General features: G+C 36.6%; 1 protein-coding gene across 2 annotated transcripts in view; it reads right to left on the bottom strand.

Annotated features, from left to right (window-relative positions):
* Positions 1–6,034: 6,034 nt before the first annotated feature.
* The window catches only part of MAGT1 (magnesium transporter 1), a 47,743-nt gene continuing 37,755 nt past the window's right edge, over positions 6,035–16,022 (bottom strand). For both annotated transcript variants that reach the window (XM_060138172.1, XM_060138173.1), the window contains exons 8-10: positions 11,821–11,895; positions 9,343–9,433; positions 6,035–8,060 (exon numbers count right to left, since the gene is read on the bottom strand). In XM_060138172.1, coding sequence (XP_059994155.1) covers positions 8,045–8,060; positions 9,343–9,433; positions 11,821–11,895 — 182 coding nt within the window. In that variant the 3' untranslated portion in view covers positions 6,035–8,044. The remainder of the gene's footprint in view (positions 8,061–9,342; positions 9,434–11,820; positions 11,896–16,022) is intronic.

Genomic DNA, 16,022 nt, shown 5'->3' with positions numbered 1-16,022 from the left:
CACATAATTACCATTCTGTTGTTATTCTCTTTCTTTATTGATATCCTCTGTTTGGTGATACATAGTTTACCTCGTTTCCTTTATTTTTGGGGTATGATTTCCTTTAGCTCTCTGAACATATTTTAAATAGCTGATTTAAAATCTTTTTCTAGTAAGTCCAATGTCTGGGCTTCCTGAGGTATAGTTTCTGTTAATTTCTATGTTTCCACTGTGAATGAGCTATATTTTCTTATTCCTTCATGTGCTGCATCATTTTTTGTTGAAAACTGGACATTTTGAATATTATAATGTGGTAACTCTGGAAATCATATTCTCCTCCTTTCCCATTAGTTGTTGTTTCTGCATGTTGTAGGTTATAGTTTTTGCTTAGTGAACTTCCTAAACTATTTGTGTAAAGACTGTATTCTTTGTCATATGTCGACACTGAAGTCTCTGTTTCACTAGCTTAGTGGTCATCTAGTGATATGAGAGTGATTTCCTTAAACATCTGGAGGCAAAAAAACAAAACAAAAACCCTCTTTCAATCTTCGCAGATTGGCCCTGTCTTGGTACAGTCCTTCAACACTTAGCCAGTCTGTTTACAACTCTGCCTTAGTTTTCACTTCCTGCTTGCATTGAGCATAAAGATTAGTCAGAGGTAAAAGCTTAGAGAACTATTAAGTCTATTCTGAGCATGCATCCTGTTAAGTCTATTCTGAGCATGCATCCTGTTTCCCAAAGTAAGTCTCTTCTCAGCTTTTGCTCCTAGACTTTTGACACATCTATTGATTGCCACAACAGTAATGTTTTGCCTCAGGCAGCAGTGGCTTGTTCATTTGTCTTTTAACATTTTTGAGGATAGCTGCTTTTCGGTCCTGAATGATTTCTGAGCTGGGCAAAACTGAGGTAAGTCTCTTGTGTCATTTCTTAGGGAACCCACAGACAGGTCAAAACAGACAAACACAATTTCTTGGAAACAAGGTCTGCTCTGCTCTCTTTGGGACCAGCTACCCAAACTGGAAACACAGAATGCCATCTTCAAAACTCTGCCACACCAACATGGGGAGACAGGGCGAGGCTAAAACACCACAAAGTTCTCCTACCATGCTTAAGTTTCCTTTTTCTAAAGGAAACTTTTTCTGATTTAGCATTCACTTTGTTGTTTCAAACCTTTGCCTATTTTCCAGAGTTACAACAAAGTTGATTCTGGCAGTCTTTACATCTTTTTCAGTGTTTCTGCGGAGGGATGGGCCCTCTGAACTGTTTACTCTGTCATTTTTCTATCTTAGCTATTTTTTTTGTTTGTTTTATTTTGTTTTTTGATTGTTATGCAACATTTTATTTTTAATTAATTTTTATTAGAGTATAGTTGATTTACAATGTTGTGTTAGTTTCTGCTGTACAGCAAAGTGAATCAGTTATACATATATCCACTCTTTTTTAGATTCTGTTCCCATATAGGTCATTACAGAGTATTGAGTAGAGTTCCCTGTGCTATACAGTAGGTTCTTATTAGTGATCTATTTTATATATAGTAGTGTGCATATGTCAATCCCAATCTCCCAATTTATCCCTCCCCTCCCCCCTTTCCCCTTGGTAACTGTAAGTTTGTCTTCTACATCTGTGATTCTATTTCTGATTTGTAAATAGGTTCATTTGTACCTTTTATTTGCTTCCACATATAAGTGATATCATGTGATATTTGTCTTTCTCTGACTTACTTCACTCAGTATGACAGTCTCTAGGTCCATCCATGTCACTGCAAATGCCATTATTTCATCCTTTTTATGGCTGAGTAATATTTATCTTAGCTATTTTTGGCCCTTCATGTTTCCATATAAACTTAAACCTTCACACACACACAAAAATATGCTATAATTTTTATTGGAGTTGATATGAAAATTGAGAGCTTTACAACATTAAATTGTATTTTTTTGAGAAAGTTTAGCATATTTCATTTTTGATGTTACTTAGTGTTATAATTGTAGGAAGTAACTTGTAAAGGGTTATTATTGTTCAAGGTTCATACACATTTCAACTGAAAGAATTCTTTTATTTCCTTAAAAGTTTAAAAAAATTTTTAAAGAATTTTTATTGGAGTATAGCTGAACATTGAATTTTAAAATCTGTGAACAGGAGCTTCCCTGGTGGCGCAGTGGTTGAGAGTCCGCCTGCTGATGCAAGGGACACGGGTTCATGCCCCGGTCTGGGAAGATCCCACATGCCGCAGAGCGGCTGGGCCTGTGAGCCATGGCCGCTGAGCCTGCGCGTCTGGAGCCTGTGCTCTGCAATGGGGGAGACCACAACAGTGAGAGGCCCGTGTGACACACACACACACACACACACACACACACACACACACACACACACACACAAACTATGAACAGGGTATATCCCTTATTTGTGTTCTTTATTTATTTATTTTAGCCATGCCACGTGGCATGTGGGATCTGGGTTCCCTGATCAGGGATCAAACCTGTGCCCCCTGCAGTGGAAGTGCGGAGTCTTAACCACTGGACTGCCAGGGAAGTTCCTATTTGTGTTCTTTAATTTCTCTCAACAATGTTTTGTAGTTTCCAGTCAATATGTCTTGCACATCTTTTATTACATTTATTCCTGATACTATCTTAATTTGAATTAACATTTGATAGAACTAGCTAGTCACTATCAGGGAATTCCATCTTCCTTTCTTCTGCTAAGCTGTTGGAACTTGAATCTGTCAATAATATGTATGATACTAGAGCAAAATGGTTGTACTAATATTTTAGTATTTTGTATATTATCAAAACATTGGTATTTTATTAAAATCTGAGATAAAATTGTCATAGTCATCTACATGTCCTCAAATGTTGTTACACCTGCAAAAGGACCAGGAACTAGGATTAAGGATCCCTTGTATGTCTGGCTTTCCAAATAGAATGAATAAGGAAGAAAATCTTGATTAAAAGAGGTGAGGAGGGGTCAGACTTGTGAGAATGAATTTGACCTTTGAGGGAAAGAAAGAGAGGTAAGAGGAGGAAATCTAACCATGGAGGAAGAGAAGCATTTGGGTTTCAGGGGTCCTGGAAACCTGCCTCCATCTTTTTTCTTTTTTACCTCAAATTTCACTACTATCTTCTCTTTTGCTTTCTTTCTTTTTTTTTTTTTTTAAGTTTTTGGCTGTGTTGGGTCTTCATTGCTGCACATGGGCTTTCTCTAGTTGCGGCCAGTGGGGGCTACTCTTTGTTGTGGTGTATGGGCTCGTCATTGCAGTGTCTTCTCTTTTGCGGAGCACAGGCTCTAGGCGCACGGGCTTCAGCAGTTGCAGCAAGCAGTCTCAGTAGTTCTGGTGTGTGAGCTCTTGCAGGTTCAGTAGTTGTGGTGCACAGGCTTAGTTGCTCCGCAGCATGTGGGACCTTCCCGGGCCAGGGATTGAACCCGTGACCCCTGCATTGGCAGGCGAATTCTTAACCACTGTGCCACCAGGAAGTCCCTATCTTCTCTTTCTGTTTCCATAAAGTTTCTCTACCTCAATTCTAGGAAGACTATGGAAGACCTTTGGAATTAGACGAAGGCCCAAATTGGTTCTAAGGGATATACAAATGACTAAGAAATAAGAGAAAAGATGTTCAGAGTTACTAATAACTTGAGAATTGGTCATTAAAATGAGATCCCTCAGAAGACTTTGTAAAACAGGCAGAGGGATAAGAATGGTAAGAATATTTTTAAAGTAGTGCATTTTTGTTCATTTAGAAATTGTCACATACCATGTAACTCTTTGGGTATTATTTGGGATGTAAATGACTCTGACTTGAGATTTTCTTAAAAGTACTAAAATGATACTATACTGATAAGAGTAATTTGGCATTTCAGTACTTTAAAAATGTATCTTGTGAACTAATCAATCATCCTTTAAAATTTCATTTCCCATCACAGAAACCTCTCCTTTCCCCTCCCACCCAACCTCAAGAAAGTGATCAAACCCTCCTCTGTATCCATGATATAAAACATATTTTCTCACTAGGATTGCATTTGTTTACATGTTTGTTTCCACCACAAGACTGCAACTTGAGAGTAAAGACTTTTTTCTTTATTCAATCAGTGAAAATTTACTGAGTGTGTACTATGCATGCATTTTAGAAAAGGAGTATACAGAGATGAGTAAGACAATGTCTCTGTTCCCAAGGAATTTACAGTTTATGGGAGGGACAGGGCAATTACAAGATAGGATAACAGAGATGCATCGAAGAAGAGAGGAAGGGTATAAAAGCCAAACTGGGAGGTCAGGAAAGCTTCCAGGAAACTATAATATTCAAGCTGTGTTTGGAGGGAGAGAAAATATTGCATTTATTTTATTTGATGATCATAAAAAGAACTTCAGACCCAAAGTTCTCTAGGTACAACTGCTAGCCACAGAGCCACAGCCAGGCATTATAAACTGGAAGGTTCAGACCAAATGCATCATTTCTGAGTCTGGGTATTTGGTGGAGCCAGCACATCTTAAGTTTGTTTTTCTTTTTTTCAGCTGGAAGTCATTATTTATAAAGCACTCATAGGAATATACTCATCACTGATTCTGAAGGCAGGGTTTATCTGCATGTTCTTAAATTGTCACCCAAAGAGCCTGAAGACCATACTCCAACATTCCCACCATGAGTCATACTCTATTCAGCTGTAATCATTTTCAGGACAATGATCAAATACAAAGTGGTGTCAGTAAGGATATGCTAATATGGGGTTGGTGCCAAGGCAATAGTATTTGTCTTAATTTTGAGTTGTGGTAAAATATACATAAAATATACTTTCTTTACCATTTTTAAACGTATAGTTCAGTACTGTTAAGTTCATTCACACTGTTGTGCAACCAACCTCCAGAATTATTTTCATCTTGCAAAACTGAAACTCTAATTATAAGCAACAACTCCCCATTCCCCTTTCCCTAAGTCCCTGCAATCTAGATATCAGGAAGCAATCAAGACAGACTAACTATGGTTTCCATTTCTCCAGGGAGTAATTTGTATCCTGAAGTGAAACCTAATCCATAGGAAATTTGCAGCTAAATAGGAAACCTGTAGGAATTTCCTTGGAATAACCTTCAGTAAATTGCTTCACCTCTCTAGGGCAGGTTTTCTTTAGCAGTCAAAAGGAAGGGAGTGATTAAATGGTATCTAAGGTCCCTTTGGTTTTGACTTTCTATAATATTAGCATACTATTACAGTTATTCATCTCATCCTTGCTCAAAATTGGGCAGAACCCACTTAAATCAAGATCTGATATTAACATAATTGTTTCAAGTGTATTCTTTCTAAAAAAAATTTCAATGCATATTATTAAACAATTTTCAGCTATAATGGCTTCCACAAGCATTTCATAGCTTCTTCCGAAATCTGACTACAAAACACCCTGCATTTCAATTGATCTAATTCAACACCAAAGCTGAATATCATAAATGATATCCATTCAAAATTGAAATACATCTTTAATATTTTACATCATAGAACAGTAGTGCTGAAAGGAACACTGAGGTGGTTTAATCCAATGCACTCACATTAGAATAAAGAAACAGGTCCAGAGGGGTTCACTGATTTGCCTATGGTCACATAGCTAGACAGAAACAAAGTAAGGACCAAAAGCTGTTTAAAAGCCAGATTTCTTTACTTCCTATCCAGTGTTTCTACTCCATATTTGCAAATTTACTGCTGCCCAGTCTTATATAACTTGATAATCTGTCTGGGTAACTGTTTCAAATTAATTAGTGCCAAAAGGGAATTACCTAGTCACAGCATTCACTGACTAGGGCAAAATGTAATGAACCATTGAAAACAGTCATTCATTTACTTACCTTGGTTGTTTTGACTAATCTAATGGGTGACAGCATTAATGAAGGATAATATATGGAATCCTGGAAGAATGTATCTCAGTCCAGAAATACCTAAGTAAATTGGCCTATCAAATTCACTGTCATTAGGACAATAAGAAATTTAACTATAATTTCAAAATGGTACGTCCTAATATTACAATTCTAGTTTAGTGTTTTAAATTCACCTCTCCTTAGATGTTAACCAGAAACTCAGAATTTAGATTGTAAAAGTTTATTGATATGATCAAAAAGCAAACAGCCAGACATTTGGTTATCTTTGTCACTACAATGTGTCATTTTAAATAGTATTTTTAAATGCATAACAAATAATATTTAAACAATTGCTAGAAAAGTTAATTAAGAGTCTACTTAAGGCACTTCAGATGAAAGCTAATTTCAACATTTCCACAAAAGTAACACTATTCTAAGTGTAGTAAATCTGCTTTCTACAGATTTTAGCCAGAATGCAACTTCTCTCCTTAAAGAAGAAGAATGTGCTCTTAAGAGACAAAACAAATACAAAAAAAACTGTCATTCTTTCAATGTTCGTTGCAAATTATCTGGAGCTATACATTTTACATGGCAGTAATATTCCCCCGGTTAGTATGTACAAATCAGGGTATATTCATACAAGTCTCATAAGAATCACAGCATAAATTTACTTGGCCTGAGACAAGTACAAGAACAGCAGATAAGGAATCCAGAATCATACAATTTACAGTGGAGTAACAAAAACAGGCTCCACTAGAGAGTAAATATCCCCTCACCCACCAAATCTACTAACAAAAACAAAAACAAAACCCCCACATACAACATTTCTTCTTAGGCAATTATATCCATCTCTTTCTTCAAACCTCTATTATATAAGACTTCCAGACCACGTGGGAGAGTTATTAGATGGTAAATAGTAGCAGGCAGTCACAGTATTATTTTAATGTAATAATACTTCTAAGATTTATTAAACATTTTTTTCATTATCAGAATTCTCATATTTCCATTAACAGTGGCATTTCTGGATACTCTTTATAACTATGGGGGAGGTTATAGCTAGATCTAATGATAACCATCAACTTCCATTCTTCACAGAAATTTGGTTAGCACATACGGTTATTTTCACTGACAGAAAAAAGATAAAACTCAAAACTTCTTCAAATGATTACTTTGTTCTCCACTTAAAGTGAGAAAATGAAGGCTAAAATAATAGCAAAAACCAGAACAGCTTTCAAGAAACATTTACTTTCTATTCACAGGCAACAGCTTAATATTTCATGATTTTATTTTCCCAATCTAGGGGAGTCCTTTTCCTAAACACAAGGGTTAATGAAATATGTTGCAACTGTAATACAGATATCAACTTAACCAGATGAACCTAGCTTTTTCTCTTAGGTACAAATGAAATAAGTGATGAGCTCTAATTTGCAGAAACGTTTTAGACCATTTAAAATTTACACTGATTTTAGCACTAAGCTACATTTTTATTAGAAAGGCGCCCACCTTAAATAAAAGAAAACTAGGGAGACAGAATGAGCCTGAAATCTTTCCAAATACAGGTAGTTAATACCACACTCATGCAGAAATCATAATCCTGCATTTAGAGATATTTCTTAATGTCTACAGCTACCAAGAAGCATAGTTTGCACTGCATTTCAGGAGGAAAGATGGAGGAGGACTGGCTAGTCTTTTTTTCTAAAGTCTAGACATGTACTCTGAAGAATGGTGTTCCATTTTCAGAAGACACATAGCACATATGATTTCTCTGCCCAAAAGGAAAGATGTGCAAAGTATACACATCCATGCAAAGATGGAAAAGTTAAGAATGGATTCTTGATGTTGTTATCAGAACTGCCCCCCACACCTTTGGATAAGATAATAAAAAATCAGATGGTCAAAAGTTAACTAAAGCAGTTTTGAACCTTGTTGTAACTAAAATGAAGTAGTAGCTTTAAAATTTTTAAAAAATATTTAATTCCACTAAATTAAATATTCCACAAAGTTTACTGGGAAGGGAAGGTTAAGAGGAGAATCATATCCAAATACTTCATGATTTTGATGGAAAATTGCTTCTTAAGGCACTATACATCTTCTTTGGTTAAATGATTAACTATTTTAATCACTTGAAAAAAAGAGGTAATACAAAATACACAAATTGCATTCTTCTTTTCACACACACGTTTTTCATTTTTCAATTTCCATTACTCCAGTGTCTACATATCTCTGGAATCCTTTTTAACTCATCAGAAAGCTGAAACAAAAATATATACCAATCTATTAGTCTCTGAAAGAAAAGTAGTCTTTACTTCTAATAAATATCTTGATTTTTTCAGATCAAAGAACGTTTGGGTACATGTATAATAAACTTTGAGTATCAATCACAAAAAGTGAGAAACACTGAGATTTTGAGGTAGTCTTAGGAGAAAAGGAAATAGAAATAACTTCGAATTAAAATATCTCCTGGAGACACCAATTAATAACTGAATCAACCACGGTGATCAAATACGTAACAGAAGTCCCAGCTTCTGGGGAGCAGAAGATTACCCTTGTATCTCAGCTAGTATTCTATAGGGGATAAATTATTTTAAAATGTACATACACAGAAGAATAAAAGTATAAAGCTAGAGGATTATAAGTCAAGGATCAAAGTTCTAGTAGGTTTTGGTCTTAAAATTAAGTAACTCTGCAGAAAATGCAAAAGAAGATTAAGTTGTTCACTAATCAAAATGCATTTAGGAATGTGACAATATAATGAACTGATCAGGGAGTGTTTCAAAATTACCTACTAAAAACTTGTGTTAAAAATACGAAGAATGAATGTGTCTCAAAAATATCACTTGATATACTTTACCTTTAGTGTTCATAGTCGTTTATACAACAGGACAATGTTGTATTAAAAGAATAGGAATTATAGTAAATGGCACTCAGATTATAAAACTAACTTACAACATTCCCCATTGTGTACTGGTACATTTATTTTGGCTAGTAACAGAATAAAACCAAGAACTTATAACCAGGAGAATAATGTCTTCCCTGAGCCTTAGAGATCTCTATGAACATTATAAGCCAATTAGACCTTCTTAAACACTCTTTCTTATTATACACTCTACAAACTGGATTCTAATCAAATGTTCTGTTTATGCCAGCTAAAGAGCCTGAAAAGTAGAGTGAGAAGTTTTAAAAAACATTAGAAAAATAATTCTGTCCTCAAAAACACGTAAAGTATGCAGATAAGGAACTGTATGAGTAGACAGGGTATAAAATGTCCTAATCATTATGTGTTTGATAGATTTCTAGGTTAAATTAGGAGATGTCAGAATAACCCTGAATGATGTTCCTGAGAAATCACATGCTATTGTTCATTGTATCATAATTATTTTAATTTCTATATGCAACATACCTAAATTAAAGCCTACCTCTTTGCTTTAGAAGCTAGAGTAATTTGGCAATACAGTCAAAAATACTATAAAGCAACATCAACTCTAATCATTGTAAGTATAGATAATCACTATATAAATGAAAAATAATCATACCTATATGGATATCCATGATATTTAGATCTGAAAATAGAGAGCATCCAACTGAAGAATAATACAACGAGTCCAATACCAGCCACACACATTACTGCAGAAAAATAAAAGGACAGTAAAATGAGCATGTTAAGCATAATAAAGAGCAAGAGCATAACTTGTAGGCTATACTTCCAAGAGTAAAAAGCAAGGGCTTTAATTTACTGGTAAATCTAAACTGTACAACAAAGTTCATCCCCATTCTTATATCTTCAGCAGTCTGCCTTCTCCTTTAATTTGCTCCATTACAATATAATAGAATAGTTCCATTTACATACTTGTGTAATTTAATTGTATGAAATAATGAATTTCATTAAAGCCATCATAGTCAAGAATTTAGTGTTAAATACACTGTTTTATGACTGACAAGAAAATAACTCACTCAGTTATTAAACTTCTTTTAAATTCTTAGTATGATCTTATTTATTATTGATAAATATTCACCTAAAGACATCTGGCAATATCATTGTGAAAGCCTTACTTGAAAGTATTTTATTCATTCACTGGTAACTACACTGCTTGTATGAGCAACTCCTTCAACATGGATTCCTCATTTGAATTATGAGGGGAAAAAACCCGCCCAGATTCCTAGTCCTAAATTCATAGCTCTCTCCATTAATCCCACATGCTCTGGTTTAGCATAGCAGTTACCAACCTTAACTCTAGATGCTGACCCTACAATGCTCAAGTATGATTCCCATAACATGAGGCTCTTTGAGTCCCTGGACTAAGACTGGCTAAGAAGCATAGAGGGAGGGGTGTGGGAAAGCATGTGTGCTACAGCAATGGAAGCTCCAGGGAAACTGGAGCTCCATATTTATTGGCCGATACCAAAAACAACTTTTAGTTTTGTTATACTTAGAGAATAATTCTTTTTCCTTTTAAAATTTTCACACAATATGATTAGGGGCCAAAATGTAAATGTTAAATATATTATATCTGAGTATTAACACTTGCTCTTTGGAGAAGTCTTTTTTTTCCCTAATCAAATGCACACATACATGTATATATACAGTTTCACTCTGAATATATATTTGTACTCTACTTTTTTCACGTATCTAAGAGTGCTTCAGGTAGTTCTTGGTACATAATAGGCACTAAAGAAATATATATTATTACTATTTGTGACTATTTCATTAAGTTAGAATCTTAGAAGTAGATCAAATTGTGACTATTTTAATATATGTCACCAAAATGTTTTACAATTTAAATTCATGCCAGCAGTGTAGTACCCAGATGGCCTTTCCCCAATAATGAATACTGAAATAGGCAATTTTTCAAAAGTCAGGAATGAAAGGATGTATATTGACTAGATAAAAAATTGTTACATTAGTTCTATTTTTCTAATATGTAAAAATTCATTTCAATTCAGCAAAATACATATCTCCCAAATTTAAAATCCAATGTCATCATCTTTTTTCTAGAAGAAAAAGTAAATAGATTTATTAACCTAGGTTAATTTTGATGACATTTAACTCTTTAACCATAAAAAGAAAACTCTTAGACTGATTTCATGTAAAACTCTTAGACATAAATTACATTGTTTGCATTTCTTTGTAACAAATATCAGTGTGTGAATATTCTAATATATAAAAAGTCTATGCAAACCAATAGGAAAAGGAATAAGACTCTAATACATAAATGGCAAAAGACATTTTACAGAAGGGAAAACACAAACAGCTAATAAACATCTAAGAAAATATTCAACTATACTAATAACCAAAGAAGTACAAAATAATGTATTTCCCCCTTATCTGATTAGCAAATATACACATACACATTTTTAATGAGGTTATCTAATGTTGATAAAGTTACAGTGAAACAAGCATTCTGAAATACCACTGGTAGGAATCTAAATTATTAAAATATTTGGGGAAAGAATTAGGCATCGTCAGCTTAAAGCATCAAGATAATTGAAAATACTCATACACAGGACCACACAGTCATTCTACTTTAAGGAATTAATATGAAAGAGGATAAAGTTTAATATGCACCATAATAGTCACTAAATAAGTATTATAATGAAAGTTAGGAAAAAAGTAAACACTTAACAAAATCAGATTGGTTAAGTAAATTACAGTATAGACTATAAATTAAAAATTATGTATGGGAAAGTATTAGTGAAATATTTTAACTCTGGTTAAAAAGGGGTGGTATAAGATTCAAAGTATTATACATACAGTTGAAAAGATGTTTTTATAAATGGAAGGAACTTATATTACGTTAAAATTATTAGCTTTTCAATGGTGGAACAATGGGTAACTCTCCCCCGAAATGTTTCATTCTCCTATTTTCCCCCACATTTTCTACAATGAGCACGTATTATTTTTATAATCATAAAGAAGTAAAATAATATAACTAAGAGGGGAAGTGATTAAAAGGACATTCTTTTTTCTGTATTAAAGGCAGAATTGCTACATTTTGGCATATGATATGACTTACTCTTTCGCTTTCCAATATCCATGTCAGATGTAGCAGCTTCACATAAAAGCACCATCCCTAAGGTAACCCCACCATCTTAGAAAAATTGTTTAAGGAGAAATTCACACAGACAAAAATAACATACAACTTTAATATTTCTAGAATAATATAGAATGAATAAATATATAAACCTTCTACTCTCAATTATAAAAAATTATAACTACATAATCTGGTGTCTACATAGTATGACAATTATTTACTATGAAGATAAAATAAAAAATTAAGGTTAGAAAATTACTTTATTTGCACAAATAAAAACTGATATTTTAAACAAATGTCTGATATTTGTTTTTAAATACTGTCTGATATCAGTATTTAAAACTGATATTTAAACTCATAGATGAAATATGAGTTTTCCTCTAAAATTGTACTTTGAAATAAACTTCTGGAACATTCTTCCAACTATTGCGTCAATCTCATACACATTTAAAAAAGTTAAATAGCCATTTTGAATATTTCAACCACCCTCCAAAAAAGAACACACTTGAAACGTACACCATTTAAAGAATAGCAACTGGGCTTCCCTGGTGGCGCGGTGGTTGAGAGTCCACCTGCCGATGCAGGGGTTCATGCCCCGGTCCAGGAGGATCCCACATGCCATGGAGCTGGGCCCGTGAGCCATGGCTGCTGAGCCTGCGCGTCCGGAGCCTGTGCTCCGCAACAGGAGAGGCCACAACAGTGAGAGGCCCGCGTACCGCAAAAAAAAAAAAAAAAGAATAGCAACTAATTTTTATTTGAAAAATAACTTATCAAAATTTTCCAGAATTTCAATAATTAACCTTTAAAGCACAAATTACTACTAAACTACCTAAATTGTCCTATTCTAATAAAAAGAGAAAATCCTGCGAGCCATAACCTCACTTTTATTCAGCTTAATATAGAAGCTATATAAATACAAAATAGACTTACTCGTGCAAAAGGTAACACATGGCATGGCAGAACAGTAAAATAAGAAAAATCACATTTTGAAACAAAGAGAATGTGTTCTAGTAGAAAAGAGAGACTCACCCTGCAGTTTGGTGAATACAAACAGCAGTTTAAAATGCTCATATTAATTATGCATATACACATGCATATTGTATGCTACCTCATGTGGGTATAATTAAACAGAAAGGGGCATAAACTCATTCATGTTTTTTGTTTTTTAGCCAAGTTGTCTTCTCCAGTGATTATTTTTTTTCTTACTGGGGTTCTTTGTATGCATGTAAGCATAAAGACTGATCATTTCTATAAGCTTTGGCTATAGGTACTCTGATTAATGGTTGAGACTTTTGTTTTTGGAATGGTTTGCTTCTGTATCATGGTCTATGAGCTTTCCATCTTACAGTATACCACCAAGGTCCAGCTATCAAGAGCTATGGTGCACTTCCATATGTATTGTTTCATTTCATTTATAGACTCTTTAAACTTTTACTATTATACTTTTACTGCCTATTATAGGGAGGCACTATTAGTTGGAGTCACAAAGTTAGAGGAAATACAGACCATTCCTTGGACAAGTTTACACTCTAGTGGGGGGATACAAGCAATAAATAATAAATAATTACATAATCATGATGACATGTTACCCTGAGAGAACTAAATAGAAAAGAGAGGAGGTGGTATTACATAACATACAGGAACTAGGCTACTAAACGAGCTACTAGGGGGACTTCCCTGCTGGTGCAGTGGTTAAGAATCCGCCTGCCAATGCAGGGGACACAGGTTTGATCCCTGGTCCAGGAAGATCCCACATGCTACAGAGCAACTAAGCCCGTGCTCCACAACTACTGAGCCTGTGCTCTAGAGCTCACGCACCACAACTACTGAAGCCCGCATGCCCTAGAGCCCGCGACCCACAACTATTGAGCCCACGTGCCACAACTACTGAGCCCACGTGCTGCAACTACTGAGCCCATGTGCTGCAACTACTGAAGCCCGCACACTTAGAGCCTGTGCTCTGCAACAAGAGAAGCCACAACAATGAGAAGCCCCTGCACCGCAATGAAGAGTAGCCTCCGCTCACCACAACTAGAGAAAGCCTGCATGCAGCAACAAAGACCCAACGCAGCCAAAAATAAATTGAAAAAAATTAATTAAAAAAATTAAATAAAAGAAATAAATGAGCTAGTAGGTTTGGGGTTCACGATGGCAGAGTAGGAGGATGTGAGCTCACCTCCCCCAACAAACATATCAAAAATACATCTAAATGTGGAATAATTCTCATGGAAACATAACTAGACACTGGCAGAAGAAATCCTATACAACCCAAACTGAAAGGAAGATCTCCACTTAACCGGGTAGGTCAGGAAAAAAAAAGGCGTTGGGTCAGGACCTACTCCTCCTGGAGGGATCTGTAAGGAAGAGAAGGTCCGCATGGGTGGATCCTCACCCTGGGGAGTGAGCAGGTCATGTCACAGTCTGGGCATCCCAGTCCTTGCCTGCTAGGAAATTTGCTGGGACAGACAAAAGGGCTACAGAAGCTTAGACTCTACTTGCAAGGAGCACACGAGTGATGGCTTACTAACCATCAGGGCAGAGTGAGCCCTGCACTGATGTCTGTCACCACACCACAACCCCAACCGGAAGGGGCGGACACCCCGGCTGTGCTCACTCCACCCTACAGCCTGGCGCGAGATCTGGGCAAAGACTTGGTCTAGCTATGCAGAGACAGACCAGGTTGCCTAGGGTGGTACCACAAGAACATGCAGCAGCTAAGTGCTGAAATCTCAGGAAGACAGGCCCTGGGAGAGGACTCATCTAGCTATGCAAAGACTGCCTGGAGGGCCTGGGGTGTGGTCCAGGTGTACACAGTCGTTCCTATCGCAGTGGCACCTAGGCTCTGCCAACTCCACACCCTAGCTTAGCTCTAGATATGGGACAGACAGGTCCTGGGAGAAGACTGCCACAGAGGCAGCCCAGATCTCTCATGGCAGTGCAGCCACCTCAATTCCTGCAGCCACAATGCTCCAACCCCCACAGCCTTGCACTAGATCTGGGACAAACACAACAAAGGGACGCAACCTTGGACTGCTTCTGAGCGGAACTGTGGATAGCTACACAGGCAGCACATAAGTCCTCTGTGACTGCATAGGCCTCACTTGCTTCAGCAATCACCTCCGATGGGGCAGGGCACGCATTCAAGGGCAGTGGAGCCTGATTGAACCCGACCCTCAGGGCTTCTATTCCAAGAACTGGGGAGCAGACCCTGCCCCTAACAGGGTAGGGATAGCCATGGAGCAGAGAGGAAGCCCACCTCATATCTTGCATAGTCTCTAGATACTCCAACACCAACCAAAACCCCCATCAAGGGGATAATGACCAGCACACCCTGAGGAAAGACGTGGCTGGTATCCACACCAAAACCACCCTCGCAGCAAAAACGTTGGACACACATAGTCTACACCGGGATGCTCCCACTTAAAAACACCCCTTTAAGACCACAGAAGATAACTGTTTCTCCTGAAATCATAGAGACAGAGAATGTTAAGTAAAATGAAAAGGCAGAAGAACTACTCCCAATTAAAGAACAAGAGAGGGCTTCCCTGATGGTGCAGTGGTTGAGAGTCCGCTTGCCGATGCAGGGGACATGGGTTCGTGCCCCGGTCCGGGAAGATCCCACATGCCACGTAACGGCTAGGCCCGTGAGCCATGGCCGCTGAGCCTATGCGTCCGGAGCCTGTGCTGTGCAACGGAAGAGGCCACAACAGTGAGAGGCCCGCCTACCACAAAAAAAAAAAAAAACAAGAGAAATCCCCAGAGAAAACAAATAATGAAACAGAGCTCACCAGTCTAGTAGACCCCAAGTTCAAAAAGGTGGTAATAAAAATAACTGAATTAAGAAAGATTATCGATAGAAATGCAGATCATTATAACAAGGAACTAGATAAAGAAAGGATTCCAAAGGCAGCAAGAGAAAAACAGTCAGTTACAAGGGAACCTCCATAAGGCTATCAGCTGATTTCTCTGCAGAAACTTTGCAGGCCAGAAGGGAGTGGCATGATATATTCAAAGTCCTGTAAGGGTAAAACCTGAAATCAGGATAGCCAGCAAGATTATCATTTAGAATAGAAGGAGAGAGAAAGAATTTCTCAGACAAGCAAAAACTAAAAGAATTCAGCAATACTAAACCTACCCTAAAAGAAATATTGAAGTGTCTTCTCTAAATAGAAAAGAAGCAAGGA

Source organism: Lagenorhynchus albirostris, chromosome X (assembly GCF_949774975.1).
Source record: "Lagenorhynchus albirostris chromosome X, mLagAlb1.1, whole genome shotgun sequence".
In the NCBI taxonomy this organism is placed as follows: Eukaryota; Metazoa; Chordata; class Mammalia; order Artiodactyla; family Delphinidae; genus Lagenorhynchus; species Lagenorhynchus albirostris.
Note: the sequence above shows the minus strand (reverse complement) of the source record. Positions and strands in the feature narration are given on the sequence as shown.